The sequence below is a fragment of the Drosophila simulans genome, chromosome 2R (assembly GCF_016746395.2).
Source record: "Drosophila simulans strain w501 chromosome 2R, Prin_Dsim_3.1, whole genome shotgun sequence".
Taxonomy (NCBI): Eukaryota; Metazoa; Arthropoda; class Insecta; order Diptera; family Drosophilidae; genus Drosophila; species Drosophila simulans.
The window spans coordinates 17,159,498-17,173,338 of NC_052521.2; the positions used below are offsets into that span (position 1 = coordinate 17,159,498).

General features: G+C 42.5%; 2 protein-coding genes and 2 non-coding genes across 4 annotated transcripts; 2 read left to right on the forward strand and 2 right to left on the reverse strand.

Moving 5' to 3' along the window:
- On the forward strand, positions 1-1,546 carry LOC6735327 (angiopoietin-related protein 7). The gene is made up of 2 exons (XM_016168534.3): positions 1-1,164; positions 1,229-1,546. The coding sequence occupies exons 1-2, from the start codon at positions 41-43 to the stop codon at positions 1,368-1,370; spliced, it is 1,266 nt and encodes a 421-aa protein (XP_016028674.2). The 5' UTR covers positions 1-40; the 3' UTR covers positions 1,371-1,546.
- A 7,025-nt stretch (positions 1,547-8,571) lies between these two features.
- Positions 8,572-8,644, reverse strand: Trnar-ccu. The gene has a single exon. It is a non-coding gene; the product is annotated as a tRNA-Arg (tRNA).
- Positions 8,645-9,109: 465 nt separating this feature from the next.
- Positions 9,110-9,182, forward strand: Trnar-ccu. Its single transcript has one exon. It is a non-coding gene; the product is annotated as a tRNA-Arg (tRNA).
- A 2,723-nt stretch (positions 9,183-11,905) lies between these two features.
- LOC6735330 lies at positions 11,906-13,307 on the reverse strand. Its single transcript, XM_002082243.4, has 2 exons — positions 12,233-13,307; positions 11,906-12,174 (listed from the first exon to the last, which is right to left on the reverse strand). Exons 1-2 carry the CDS (start codon positions 13,257-13,259, stop codon positions 11,978-11,980), a joined length of 1,224 nt encoding a protein of 407 aa, XP_002082279.1. The 5' UTR covers positions 13,260-13,307; the 3' UTR covers positions 11,906-11,977.
- Positions 13,308-13,841: the final 534 nt, after the last annotated feature.

Genomic DNA, 13,841 nt, shown 5'->3' on the forward strand with positions numbered 1-13,841 from the left:
TGGCGACTTCAGTCTGAATTCATTGCTCGATGAAGAAGCAATGGGAGCTGCACCTCAGTTAGTGTTGATTGCGATCGTTTTAAGTGTGTGCCATTCCACATGTTCGTACCATCCTCGCTTGTCCGCTTACAAGCTTGTGTTCGAGGTTCCACTGACGCCACTCGAAGAGGAGAAAATTCAAGAAGTCAGGGAACTCGTTTTAGACACCGGGGATAATGGATCCATTACATTGAAATACTTGGTTAGCCTACTTGGAAGGCTTACAGAGCGGTATGTGCAACTTGAAGAGAACTCGAAAGTTCAAGGCGTTCTCATAGACAATCTTAAGACACTTGAGACCGTAGCCAAAAAAATAAGCGAATTAAAAAGTAAGGAAATTAATAAAATGCAAGATGAATTACTTGAGTGTTCAAAAACTCAAGAAAAATCACAGATGCAAGAGGTCGAGATCGAGAACTGTAAGATCCTACTAACCCAAAAGACAAATATTCTAACAAGATTGGAAGTCCAATTAAACGCGTGTAACAATACTCTGGTGGCAAATGAGGAATTAATTAAGATCCTGCAACTGAAAAATACGGAAAGCACTACTACTACTGAACCCACGAGTCATCCAGAAAATGGTGTAACTTTAAAAACCGATATCAAGGATTTGTTCCAGTCTCAGCAAAGTGGCTGCGCTGCACTTGGGAATTTTACCGGAGTAAAATCCATCGAAGTGCCTACGATGGGAGAGGTTAATGTCTATTGCAATAGCCTTCTGGCGGGACCTGGTTGGATAGTAATCCAGAGACGAGAAAATGGCAAAACCAACTTTATCCGCAAATGGATGGAGTATAGGGAGGGCTTTGGAAACATAACGGGGGAGTTTTTTATTGGACTGCAGACGCTTCATCAGCTCACCAAATCGGAACATTATGAGCTACATATTCAATTGGAAGATTTTGAGGGAGAGCAGAGATTTGCCCACTACGATCGATTTGAGGTGGATGAGGAGGACTCGGGCTATGCACTCGTATCCCTTGGAAAATACACTGGCAATGCTGGTGATGCACTAACTCATAATCTCCATGCCAAGTTCAGTACTTACGATGAGGATAACCTTGAAAAATGCGCAGCTAGGAAGGAAGGTGCCTGGTGGTACGGGGACAAATGTGGTTTTAGGTGAGATCACAAGCTAAATGTATGTAGGAAACTTGTTAATTTTGTATTTCTCCCATATCCCCAGCAATCTGAATGGCATCTATTCTGTTGGAGATCAGATATATGACTACGATGGCGTAGGAGTCTTTTGGAACACAGCCGAGTGGCACGATAACACTTATTCCCTTAAGACAGTACACATGTTGATAAGGCCAAAGCTGAATTAAACGAAAAATGTAAAACGATTCTAGTTCCTTTTAAAAGATCATAAACTGCAGTACTTCTTGCTCAGATAAGTACAGCGAGTAGTAATTAGTAATAAAAACCTTGGAAAAACAGATTGTACTGAAGTATTCAATGCAAAATAAGATATAATTAGAAACCATAAATAAAATGTACTATAATCTTGCAATAGAGTGCACTTTGATATTAATTATTGTGGAGTAATTATAAGTGATAAAAAGTGTCGCTGCATTCAACTTAGCTTGTATAAATACCCGAGTGCATAGGCAATTTTCATAACTATCGTCCGATGGCAACTGCTTTGCCAACACCCCGACTTGAAAACACGCTCTTTAATTAATTCAAAGACAAGTGCAAAGATTCGCACCACCACGATGAGGACGATGACGAGGATTCGGAGGGGGATGACTCTGGGTGTGAGGGGAACGATGCCTAAATGGCTGCAATCAATTAAGAGCCAACAAAGTCAACCGTCGCCGTATCGATGTCAACCAAGCAGCTGTGATGACATCCCGGCATTCAGGATCCAGCTTTTCCCCAGTCAGCAAATTAATGAACAACTCACCCAATTGAGGGAAATGGGAAAGCGTACGAGTACAACGGGAATGGAAATGGAAATGAGCTGGATGACAGCCTCATATTTGCATATTCATGGTCGGGAGTGAGAATCTGCACTGCCGTGCTCTAAGCCATTGCTTCCGCCCATCTGGTCAACGAATTTTCTGGCTAAATGCCTTTGGTTTACTTTAATTAGTTGTTTAGTTTGTCTAGCTAAGTGAGAGCCGTAAAAAAACAAGTCGAATCGCTCGGGCCGGGCACCAGTCAAAGCCAGACTGCGCTCTAATGGAACTAAACTAAGAGAAAATGCGTTCCCCGGTTAATGGACGGGACGCACTTCATTAGATATTCTCTTTCCAATGCTAATATGCATGCACTCAATGTGCAAATAGTTTGAGAGCCGGAATCCGACATCAGCGAATAGATACAGTATACACAGCAGCTAGTACGGATTTTCCCAGTAATTTGGGGAAAGGCGGATAGAGGTTGACAAGTCTAGCTACGAGCCTCCCAAACTAGCCACTTAGCCACGGTAACCATCAGTTTGAAGGGGATGACGAAAGCTGTTATAATCTCGTCGCATAAATTAAAGCAAATTGACACATGACACAAGAATTCTTATCCAGCTATAATAAAAACTAAAAAGCACCTCTAAAGAAAATCTTGGCTAAGTATAAATCCTTTTTATTTGTATAATGACAACTTATTTTAAGCATATAATAAAAATCTAATTTGATGTATAAATTATATGTATGCATACTAAACATTTTCCTTTTAGGAAAAGCGACACTTTGAAAGCACCTTCACATTTTTAACTTATTTCTTGTCAGCTGTTTTTCAGTGAACAATATTGACGTGTGAAGACTTCAAAACAACGGCAAATTAGCTGCTGATTCGACACCCACGACCGAAACTTGCCAAACTCAATGTCATGACAACGAAATTAATAAAAGCAAGCCAGAAGCAAGAAGCACCAAAAATCAAAAGCAACAGCATAGCACGAGCAACAAATAATGTCGCATGCATAAAAAGGGCCTCCACAATTTAACGCTTGAATGTTCCGACAGACGTCGACATATGTTGGGACCCACGTGTGTCAGTGTGTCCGTGTGCGGTGTGTGGAACTGCCAGCGTTGCGTATATCAAAGTTTTTAATAATACTTGGCTAAAATACCAAAGGAAAAACTTTTATTAATAAAGTTTCTTTCTTTCCTTCTGTCCTTTCTGGCAGCAAACACGAAGAGGCTTCTGCTCCTGAGGCTTCTTTTCCCCTTTTGGCCAACCAGCTTCTAGGGTTTAATTATGGCTACAAGAAAGTAGTGGACTTCAAGTAAGGCAAATGCTTAAACTTTTTTATTATTTTCGCTTGTTACACATACGCATATTGATAAGAAAAACATGCATGCGCAAAACACAGTTCGGGAACTCAAAACAAACGCGCACCTTTTGTTAAGAAACACCAAGATTAAACATAGGTTACGAAATAAAAAAAAAATAATAAATTTGAACGGAGTAGTGAACAGATGTGCACAAGTTGTAACTACAGCTGTTATTTGCTGTTAGGTTTTGTTCGCGTTATTTGTTTGCGCATAAACGCTTCACGAAACGAAATGAGCAGTAAAGCCCTTGTAAGGGCGACACTTGTCGCATCCGCAACAATTGCTTTTTTCGGCTGCATGTTCAAGTGCACAATTTTTGCCGTCGGCGAAGATATTAAAATTTAAGCTGAATGCCATCGAACGAACCGGGCTGAAAAGCAGGCCCGGAAATAGTTTCCTCCAAGTCTTGCCAATTGCGCTCGTGATTTCGCTTATTCGTTTTTTGTGTTTTTGATTTTGTCGTATTTGTCTGGTGATAGAAAAGCAGAGCCGCTGGCAGCGCAGCAACTTTTGCCCAAATACTTTTAATTAAAATTTCAAATTATTTTCGCCTCTCGCAGACGTCGACAGATGGAAGTGGGCAAAGTAGGCGTGGCAGGAAGCCCAGAGCTGGAGACAAAGATGAGCACAAGTGCAGTTAGCGAGTGCAATGGCGCACAAGATGGCGAAAGGATCCGGAGAATCTGAAGCGCTGAAATATTCAAAGCGCATTTTCAATTTAAAAGTTTTGCACTCGGGCATATTTATTTATTTTATTTCGCAATTTTTGTTTTCTGCTCATCATTGAGTCCGTCGAGGCGGGGCTAGTGTCTTTGACCAAAGTTTGGCTCCTCCAAGTAGGCAATGTCATTGAGATCGGGTGGTGGGCGGTGGGTGGTTTTCGGTTGGTGGTGGATATGAATGCCCTACAAGCGGCAACTTAATGCAATTTCGCTCTGGCAGATTTCATTTGTGTGACAAATGGGGGGCGTGGCCATGCAAATCGCAAATAAAAAGAACTCATTAAAAGTTTATGCCACAAAGTTTGGCACCCGACCCGATGCCACGCCCCTATCCTCCGCCTGCCACCCTACGCCCACCGCAATGCCATTCAACCCAAGCCAAAACTGCAACTTGTTTTGACCAAGAGAAAAGAAGAAGGCAACTTCCGCTGATTGCATTTCGTTTTTTTTTTTTCGAGCAAATGGGCTGGTTTTTGTTTTCGGGTGTTGTGCAATAGTTCTAAAAGCAAGTTTATTTTATAACTATCAATTGCCAGGCAGCCTACACTGAAAACTTTTCAAAGGGGCTTTGTTCAGAAGTTTAATCGGAAAGTACTTAGGCTCTTCTTCCACCTTTGCTGGATTGGAAAATTATATAGACTTTGGAGACTGAAATAGATGAGATCTATTATTGGAAAACGCAGATACTATGTGAAACGGACAAGTGTTTTGTTTGGCATTTCAAAATAAAATGACTACCCGCCATCCTTATCTACGCCAGCAGATCAATCATTAAATAATGATAACCGGTAATTCGAGTGTGCACTATCAGAATTATAGGTCACTCTTTTGTGGCTTGTTATCTGCAAGTAATTCCACTCTTTTGTGGCCTGCGATCCCAATAATCGAAATGACAGTTGACAATCCCTACACCAATAATCGAATAAAGTATCACACGGGGGCAGGAGTGGCACGTGCGACACGTTTCCCAGTTCTCCAGTTCCCAGCCAGTTCAAAAAGTCAATTCGAATTAAACAACGCATTTGATTGCCATAAAAATGGGCGGTCGCCCGTATTTATTGTCCGCTCGATTCGCGGTTTGCATGCTCAGCAAATGCATTTTTTCTATTTCAGTTTCAGCCATGTCTCTGTGTTCTGTTTGGGCCCAAAAGCAAAACGTGTCTGGCCACGGCCGCTCCCAAGACAGGTAAATAAAATTGAAATTATTCTGTGCAGCAAAACTGATGGAAAAAAGTCTTGCAATCTAGTAAAACCGCCACACACACTCTGAAAATACCCAGAGTGAACCTTGAAAAAAAATAAGAATCTGGTAAAAAACACGAACGGGCGGCGTTTCAATTAGCCGTCCTCTAGCAACTTGTCCAGCAATTAGGTGTGTTTTAGCCGGCCAAAACGATTCTAATCGCTTGAGTTTTAACATAGATTTCGCCTTTGCTTTATTTGCCCGCCTTTTGTTTAATTTTAGCCCCGGTTCGAACACTGTTTTTGCTGTCATGCTGTCCACCGTCATGTTGCCGGTGACGGTGACATTAGCTGGAGTTCTAACCTGAACCCTGAGCCAAAGAGAGCTAGCTGCCCGGCCACACACAAGCCCCGAGTTGCCGCCCGATCATACACCCCAGATATGACAAATTTAATTAAGGTTAATTTTCACTTGGCCTTCTCTTTTTTAGCCCGTCTGATGTTTAGTTCACATAACAGTTCATGTCATAGTGGTCTGTTTGCAGTATATAGTTGTATGTTTCCGGGAAGAATTATCCTTTTTTTCAATCGCCTAATAACTAAACTAAATAACATACTCAGAAGAATATATGGTACGGTTAATTAAAGCTTATACTTTTATTTTTTTCTGCCTTAATTCTGTTTAGATTTCCCCAATGGATCATCGATCACATTTCTTTCAATTCCCAAACTGCCTACGCACAGCAGAGGGCGCCACTCTCTCGCAGCTACCTCCGCTCCCCGCTAGATGGCTACGTTCTAATTTACAGCACTGTGTACAGGGTGTTCCCCGCTTCAGTCTGAAGCGAATGGCAAAGGTTCTCGACTGCCTTTATCTGAAATTGCCAATCGAATGCAATGCAATGCACTTTTCGACACAAGGAAGAAGGAGAAGGGCTGTGTGAAAAGGTCAAAGGCATTCGATTAACTTTAATTTGCGCGGCTCTTTCGGCATCGTATGTACGGTATATGTATATAGTATATCCCCTCCATTGTTCCACGATTGTTGATTTAGTTAGCGGGTTGATGGCTGCGCAGTTCAGGTGTGCCCCTTGCATTCGGCGTGAAAGCCAAACCTACTCCTCGAGACCGAATCTCCTCGATGCAAGAGTCGCATCTCTGCGATGATGTGCCTCCTAGACGACTTACAATGGCCTGAACTGCGCTTTGATTTATGCCAGCTGAGGTCATGTCAAAGTTCATCTCCCGCATTGTTGCAATGTCACGAGGGCGGGCCTAACGGTAAGGCCATCCCAGCATTCACATTCCTCAAAGATACCCTAATTCCGATTTACACCGTAAAAGTTAATCAATTCGAATACTGTTTTGTCAATGAATTACGAAGACAAATAAATGATATTCCGATACAAAATGCCTCTATTATTAAGTTAATTTTTCTTTATTATAATTGCCTTGAAGTGTTTTTGGGCTTCGCTATAATTGCTGTTTTGTGAGGCTTAGGCACGCGTCGGCCAAACGAAAATGTCACTGTCACACAGGCGAACGGCGGCCAGAAATTTGGCCAAATTGATAGCCAAATTTGGCGGCCAGGTGACGGTGCTGGCGGCCAAGTGGGCGTGGCCCCGCTCATAATATACACAACCAATCGAATGCCGTTCGAGAGTCTCCGAGTCGCAGTCTCTGGCTAGTCTGTCAGTTAGCTGAAATTAATTTGCACAGCCTGGCAAAATAATTTACGGCCTGCGCAGAGGCCGAGTAATTGAGGTGGACCACGGTGGAACCGAAGATGTGGGCAGGTTTATGGCTGCAACTTTTCATATGCTCATTGCCCGGCGCGTGACATATCACGAAATACTGTTAACGGCTTTTTCGAATCGAACTGGAAGCTGTCAATTAGTTGTAGGTACATCAAGCGAACACGTCTACCGATACTCAAACCCGAAACCTGTTTGACGAGCCGAGAAAATTTGAATTTCGGTGGAGGTAATCAAGCAAAATCGATCCTAGCCATAATCGAATCGAAATTGAAATTGAGTACTCGATTGTGTTGGTGCCAAGTCTCCTGCCAGGCGAAATCGAAATGAACTTTAGAGATGGAGAATTGATTTTCCTAACTGATTTCGTAATATTAAATAATGTTGGATAAAATATATTTATTCGGCTTTTTCTTTTTTAGTATTAATAAAATCAAATTTTTAATTATTTTTCTTTGTTTTTTTGGATGTATGAAATGCTTTTGAAGTATGCTCGCTCGTTAATTGCGAACCGCCAGCTACTTGCCTTGCTCCGATTTGCAGCTGGGCGCTCACAAATCTTGTCACTGGCGAGATTCAGCGATGCAAATATCTACGCAGCATGCAACCAGGCCGTCATCTGGATTCTGCGTCGGCGACATCCATTTCTCATTTGATCTTTATCGCCGTGCAACATGCGAACGGGCACCGCCTCCCCTTCCACTCCCACTGGCAAAGCCGCCCCAAAAGTCCTTGGTCGTACCTGATATCCGCACTGATTGTAATCAAGATTGCCAAAGCGATTTGTGGTCTGGAAAACTGTTGCGCCCAGCGACATTTCAAGGCTCTCTGTCACAGCAGCTGCTCCCCGGATTTTCCCCTTTCTCTGCCGCTTTGCAATTTGCCAGTTTTTAATTTCCCCTGGTCCTCTCATTAGCGGACCGCGTTTCGGGTGGCCAAACAAGCCCCAGATGCCAAAGAATTGGGTCGGTTCAAGGAGCTTCCCCAAACTGTGGGGCACGCAACGCACAGACACCTTGGCGGCTTTTCGCTGTTTGCTATTTGCTATTTTGAGCCATTTGGGAAGACAGACAATGGTTGGGTGTAAATCATGTTTGCGCTGCTCGCTGTCTGGCTGACTTTTTGGACCAGACTTGACTTGACTTTACTTTACTTGACTTGTGGTCAATGGCTTGTACATAATGGCTGGCCCCAAACAACAACTACCATTGGCTCTTTGGGGCATTTGCAAACAATGACATTATGCTGACGTTTATTAATCGCATTTGCGAAATTAATGTCGTGACATTTTCGGTTTAATGTAGTTGTAATAAATAAAGGCCCCATTTACCCATAGACCAACGGAAAGGCTCAATAAACACGTTTGGTATAAAAAATCAATACAATGGTCGAAAAGACAGGCGGCAGACACCACAGATAGCTAGTGCTGTCACTGCTCCAGATTACGTAATTCTGATTTGCATATAACGAATGAGTCAAACGGGGGCTACTTTATTTATACAACACTTTAGAAATAATTTATGTAATACAAAAACTAAGCGATTGTTACAGATTACTATTAAAAAAAAAAAGAAAAAAAAGAGACAACTTTACCCCAGATGGGACTCGAACCCACAATCCCCGGCTTAGGAGGCCGATGCCTTATCCATTAGGCCACTGGGGCGTGCTATTTCTGTTGACAGAACGTCATTAAAAAGCTCAAGTCCGCTAAGAATAAACAGAATAAGAACGATGAGAGTTAAAATTTAATTTGTATTGCTCGAATTTAATAGTGTGACAAAACAACTGTTAAAACATCATGTGTTATAGAGAAACAACTAAATAAGCAAACATATTTATCTGAATACTTATTTGGGTGATATTTACTCGATCGCACAAGTGTTCTTTCTTGATAGGCATATGTTGTTGATAGTGGTCTCCAAATGCTTAAGAAGGAACAGTTTTTACTACTTCAAAAAATCCCATTGTGTGTTTCTGTTAGTTAATGGCAGCAATACATCGTCATAAAATAAACACGATTTATTCTTTCATCACAATATACCATATACCCATTGCATGCGTTGACGCTGACTGACTCATACATGCGTGCCGTCAGCCCATATCAGCAGTTTGCCGGCCGGTAAATCAAGCCCCAGTGGCCTAATGGATAAGGCATCGGCCTCCTAAGCCGGGGATTGTGGGTTCGAGTCCCATCTGGGGTAAAGTTCAGTAATTTTTTTTTTACTTTCAATTTTATTCTAAAAATTGGGTAAATATTATTATTTTAGTACATTATTTCTAATATTAAATGTTTGCTGTACTTTCGATCATTAAGTTTTTATTTACGCTAAATGAATTACTGCATTTTATGAAAATGCTAAGAATGTTTAGACTTTCCCCTGGGCGTCGGTGAAAGTGGATAACTATTTCGCAAGCTATTGGCAGCGCTCCATCAAGTCAGATTATCGGTACGCCGCTCCCAACTGTCTGCCCACAAGCCGTAAGAAAACCAGGCAAACTCGTCACAGCAGTTGACATTTCGCTGTGCCACTTCCACTTAATTTAACAACTTTACGAGCGCCAGCCAATGTCTTCTAATATCGTTTTCAGGCATTTTCATCCCGGCTCTTAAATGGCAATCAACTTTGTGATGAGTTGTCAAAAAAGCCGTCGCCTGGCGCTTAGGTGGATGCACCGCCAGTGGGTGTGGTTTGGGCTGGAATGAAATCCATCCACTTTAAAAGTTTGCCAAAAATTGCGGCTCATAATTTCACTTTCGCTATCTGAAATATGCATGGTCGTAAAATTTGCCAACGCCGTCCAAATGGCCACCCTGGGAGCCAAGGATGCACAGGCATCGCCGGGATGGGATGCGATGGGATGGGAATGGGAGACTGGGTCTTGGGGAGGTGCCACGATGGTTAGATGGAAGCTTCGGGCATAAGCATTAAAATTGCATACAGGCTGGGAGGGCGAAAAAATACTAAAAAATAAAACTGTGCCTCGCATAGTTTCATTTGCTTTACGATTCAGCGAAACTTTGGCTGAGGATGCACACAAGTTAGGACGGGGAGGGGGATTGGAGTGGGATAAGGCGGTCTCATCATTAATGTAAATTCATTGTTGCATGTTGCACGATGGGTGGGGAAGCGGTGGTGCGAGGGGTGCTCCACTGCCGGCATTATAACAATTCATACTGCATTTTTGATACGAATTCAACTTTCCCACGTACGCATAATCCATTAAGTTGAATGTGGAAGGCTTCCGAATGCGAAACACCCTGTGATTATGATTGCAATGCTTAGTCAGATGAACTTAATACTAACTATGGTTATGACCTAGTGATAGTACAATGTATCGCTGATTATTGAATATTCAGATTAAACTCATAACTCTTAACTGAAAGGACATGCTCCAAAATTAAATGCTTGTTGGCCACAATTTACCGACATTTGAATTTGAAGCAGTAGTCAAATGTGAAATTAATTAAGTTGGTTACATTTTAAAACGCTGCTGGTATTACATACCCACTAGTTGCAAGGATTCCCGCAGCTGGGAAAAATTCATTTCGCCCAACATGCCGCACCTCAGTGTAAAAACTTTTTCGCTGAATTAATGGCAAGGGTACTTTAGCACCCCGTGGAAAGTAGGCCAAAGTCCGGGCTATATGGTATATAGGACGGGGTAACTAAACGAAATGGAATGGACGAAGTGGGGCTAAGGGGCATTCCGTAAGGTTTATGGAATGCTCCGCAGATTGCATTTGTTGCATTTTACTTAATTGAAAAAGGCCAGCAATGCGGAGGAAGGCCGTAAAAGGACAATATCGCTGTCCCTAGCCCTCTATGGGCCGCCTGTGCACTTCATAAAGCTGACAGGGCCCGGATCGGTGCGGGCTGGCTATAAAAGAACATGACCAAAGAAGCGCCTCTCTCGAGGAGGCGAGCACCGCAAACACACCAAAATAGACCGCCAGCGGACCGCCACAAACGGGCAACAAAAAGCACAAAAGCAACTGCAACAAGCAACAGCCAACAAGCCTAAGCCAACCAACAGCAAACAAACAACGAGCGGCAAAAATTATCTACTCAGATTATGTCGAGATTAATTACATACGCTGAGCGCCATTGTCTTGTCAATAAATTGTCGTTGTCGTCGACGTCGCCTGGCATCGTGTGGCTTTAAGATAAGACGGCCCCCGACGACTACCGAAATGTTAACTGGCTTTTCTTTTCCACTCTTTATATTTTTTGCCATTTTTTTTTTGGCTGATGCTGTCAAAAATGGTTGCTCAACCCGGGAGTTGCTGCAGTGCAGCCAAGCCCCTCGTCCTCGGCTAATTAATTTAGAAATGTTGCCAGCATCAGCGCGACGAGCCCACCAAAGGGAGCGCCATATCCACTTGGTCCACCGTTAGCGGGCAAATAATAATGAAATGATATAGGTTTAATCCGGCGATAAGCATCGTGCCGCATCTCTCTAAGCCAAAGTGCTCGCCAAGTGCGCGTAAATTAATTGGCCAGAAAGCTAGGGCTATCCCATGCATATATATGTATGTATATATGCAGTTCCCATCTCAGAAGAGCGCCGACCAAGTTTATGGGGCTCGGATGTGGCTTCGGCTTTGGCCAAGGGGCACTGACGTTAAATTTAGTGCATGCTAGGCGCCGAATGGCCAATGTAAATTTCGAAAGGCTATGCCGTCTTGGCCCGGACTCGAATCTACCGACCATCGGGGGCTAAGAGCGGACGAATGATGGCCCACGAGCATGGGCAGGGCTAATTAGAATGGATAACACGATATTGGCATCTCTGCACCTGGAAAATACTGACCAGCATAACTCCAGATGAGTGTTTGCCCATGTAGCAGATGCGATTCGAGATTGCAGAGCGTGGAAAATATGGCTTTTCATTCGAAATATATACAAATGGTACTAATAAAATCTATATGTGTATTATTAAAATTTATTACTAATCCAGCAGAAAGAATCTATGATTAGTACTCGAATAGCTTAGCCTACTGAAGATCCAAAACACCCTTCGCATCAAGCATGGCTAATAATTTTGTAGCACTTTTCAACACCCTTTCGTTGGCATAGATAGCTTTCTGGAATCGAATGCCCTCTTCGGTATCTTTGTAGACACCTGAGAAGTCTGAGCTCACTTCGGTACCGTCGTATATTATAACGGGCTTGAAGAGATGGGCCAACAGACCTTTTTGAAAAGGAAAAGGGTTTAGTATAAGCTTTATGGCTTGGCTCTAGACACTTACACATGAATCGACGACTTTCGAACTGTTTCTGGAACTCCTGGAGGCTGGGAAATATGCCCTTATAGGACAGAGTATCCAGGTTTCTTTTGAGGTCGCTATAGTATTTCTCAACAAGTTCGGGTTCCTTGTCCTGAACTTCATCCCGCACTGAAACGGTGAAGAATAAATGCAAGTCGTTTGCAGGGGAGGTGAAGTTGCTGAATTGAAAGTCTATGGCTACAGCTGATTGCGGATTACTCGCATCATCATACTGATACATAAAGTTGGTGGTCCAGCAATCACCATGGTTCAAGGTCAGCAGCTCTTGTTCTCCAACCTCAAAGGTCCTAGCTCCATAGTCCATGATGTTTTTTTGCAATTTTTCTAATTTATTACCGTACTTTTTCTTTAATGCTGGTTGTCCATTTATGAACCTTATAAAAGCCGATAAAACACCTTTGTACACCTCTGTGTAACCTTTTTTGTCTCGCGAAAAGAAGTGAGTATATAGAGTCGTGGTCAGGAGTTCGGGATGGCGCTGTTTCACGATTATGGATGCTGCATGGAACTTGGCCAATACTTCCAAAGTCAATTTCGTATGAGCCAGATCCAGCTGCTTCACTCGATCTGCATTCACGTAGTTATACTGCGCCAGATCTTCCAATATCATAGTGCTATATTCCCGATCTACAAAAATCGTATCCGCAGTGAACTTTCCGGTAAGGCCAACTTCTTGAAGAAGTTCATTCATCTTCGGCAGGATAAACTCGTACATATCCATTTCCCGGTTATACACATCATACTCTAAGAATACCTTCGCCTGGGGAACACCTTCCGATAGGGCTTCCTTGATAATGTAGGTTCTATTTTGAAATAATCCATCGCCCTGCTGAATGTCCACGTGAATACGGGTCATGAGGCTCATGTAGTTCTGACCTTTTTCAGTTGCTGGCTTGGACCAGACTTTCAGGACCTTCAGCTGATCATCATTGTAGTAAGCCCTCAATTTCGGCTGCAAATACTCTCCGGTAAGCCAATTGGGTAACATTGTTTACGTGGTGCAGTCTCTCCTACTTCTAACGCTTTATCTCGGGCAGCGTTCTTTTATATGGAAAGCAAGTTAGTTCTTATCAGTCTAAGCTAAAACCTCGATTAGATTTGAAATACACATTGTGTGTTATCTCTCTCTAAGTGTTATCTCTTTCTAAGTGAAATTTCAGTTTTGCACTGCTTAGATTGCTACTTCATATCGCTCAATGCACACTTAAAGGTTTTATTAGCTGAATGATTTTCATATTGGGGTCTTTCATGAAATAATAGTATAAAAAGATTCTTTATAGGGTACACATATAAAAACTCTGAAGGTCTGTTATTTACCATTTAGTTTTTGTTTTTATATGTATCTTTAATGCTAATTTAGTAAGAAACGCGTTGCGACTAGTATGAGTCTTAAAGTAAATGTTTAATCAGGATAGGTATGAGTGCACTTCACACATCCGCTCTGTAGGCCTGGCAATATTAATTGGATAAACAAATATTTACTGCCACATTAGTCATCATTAATAACACATGCTCTGGGAAATTGGGCTGGACTACTCCTTAACTCTGCATGACCGAGTGCACTTCTGCC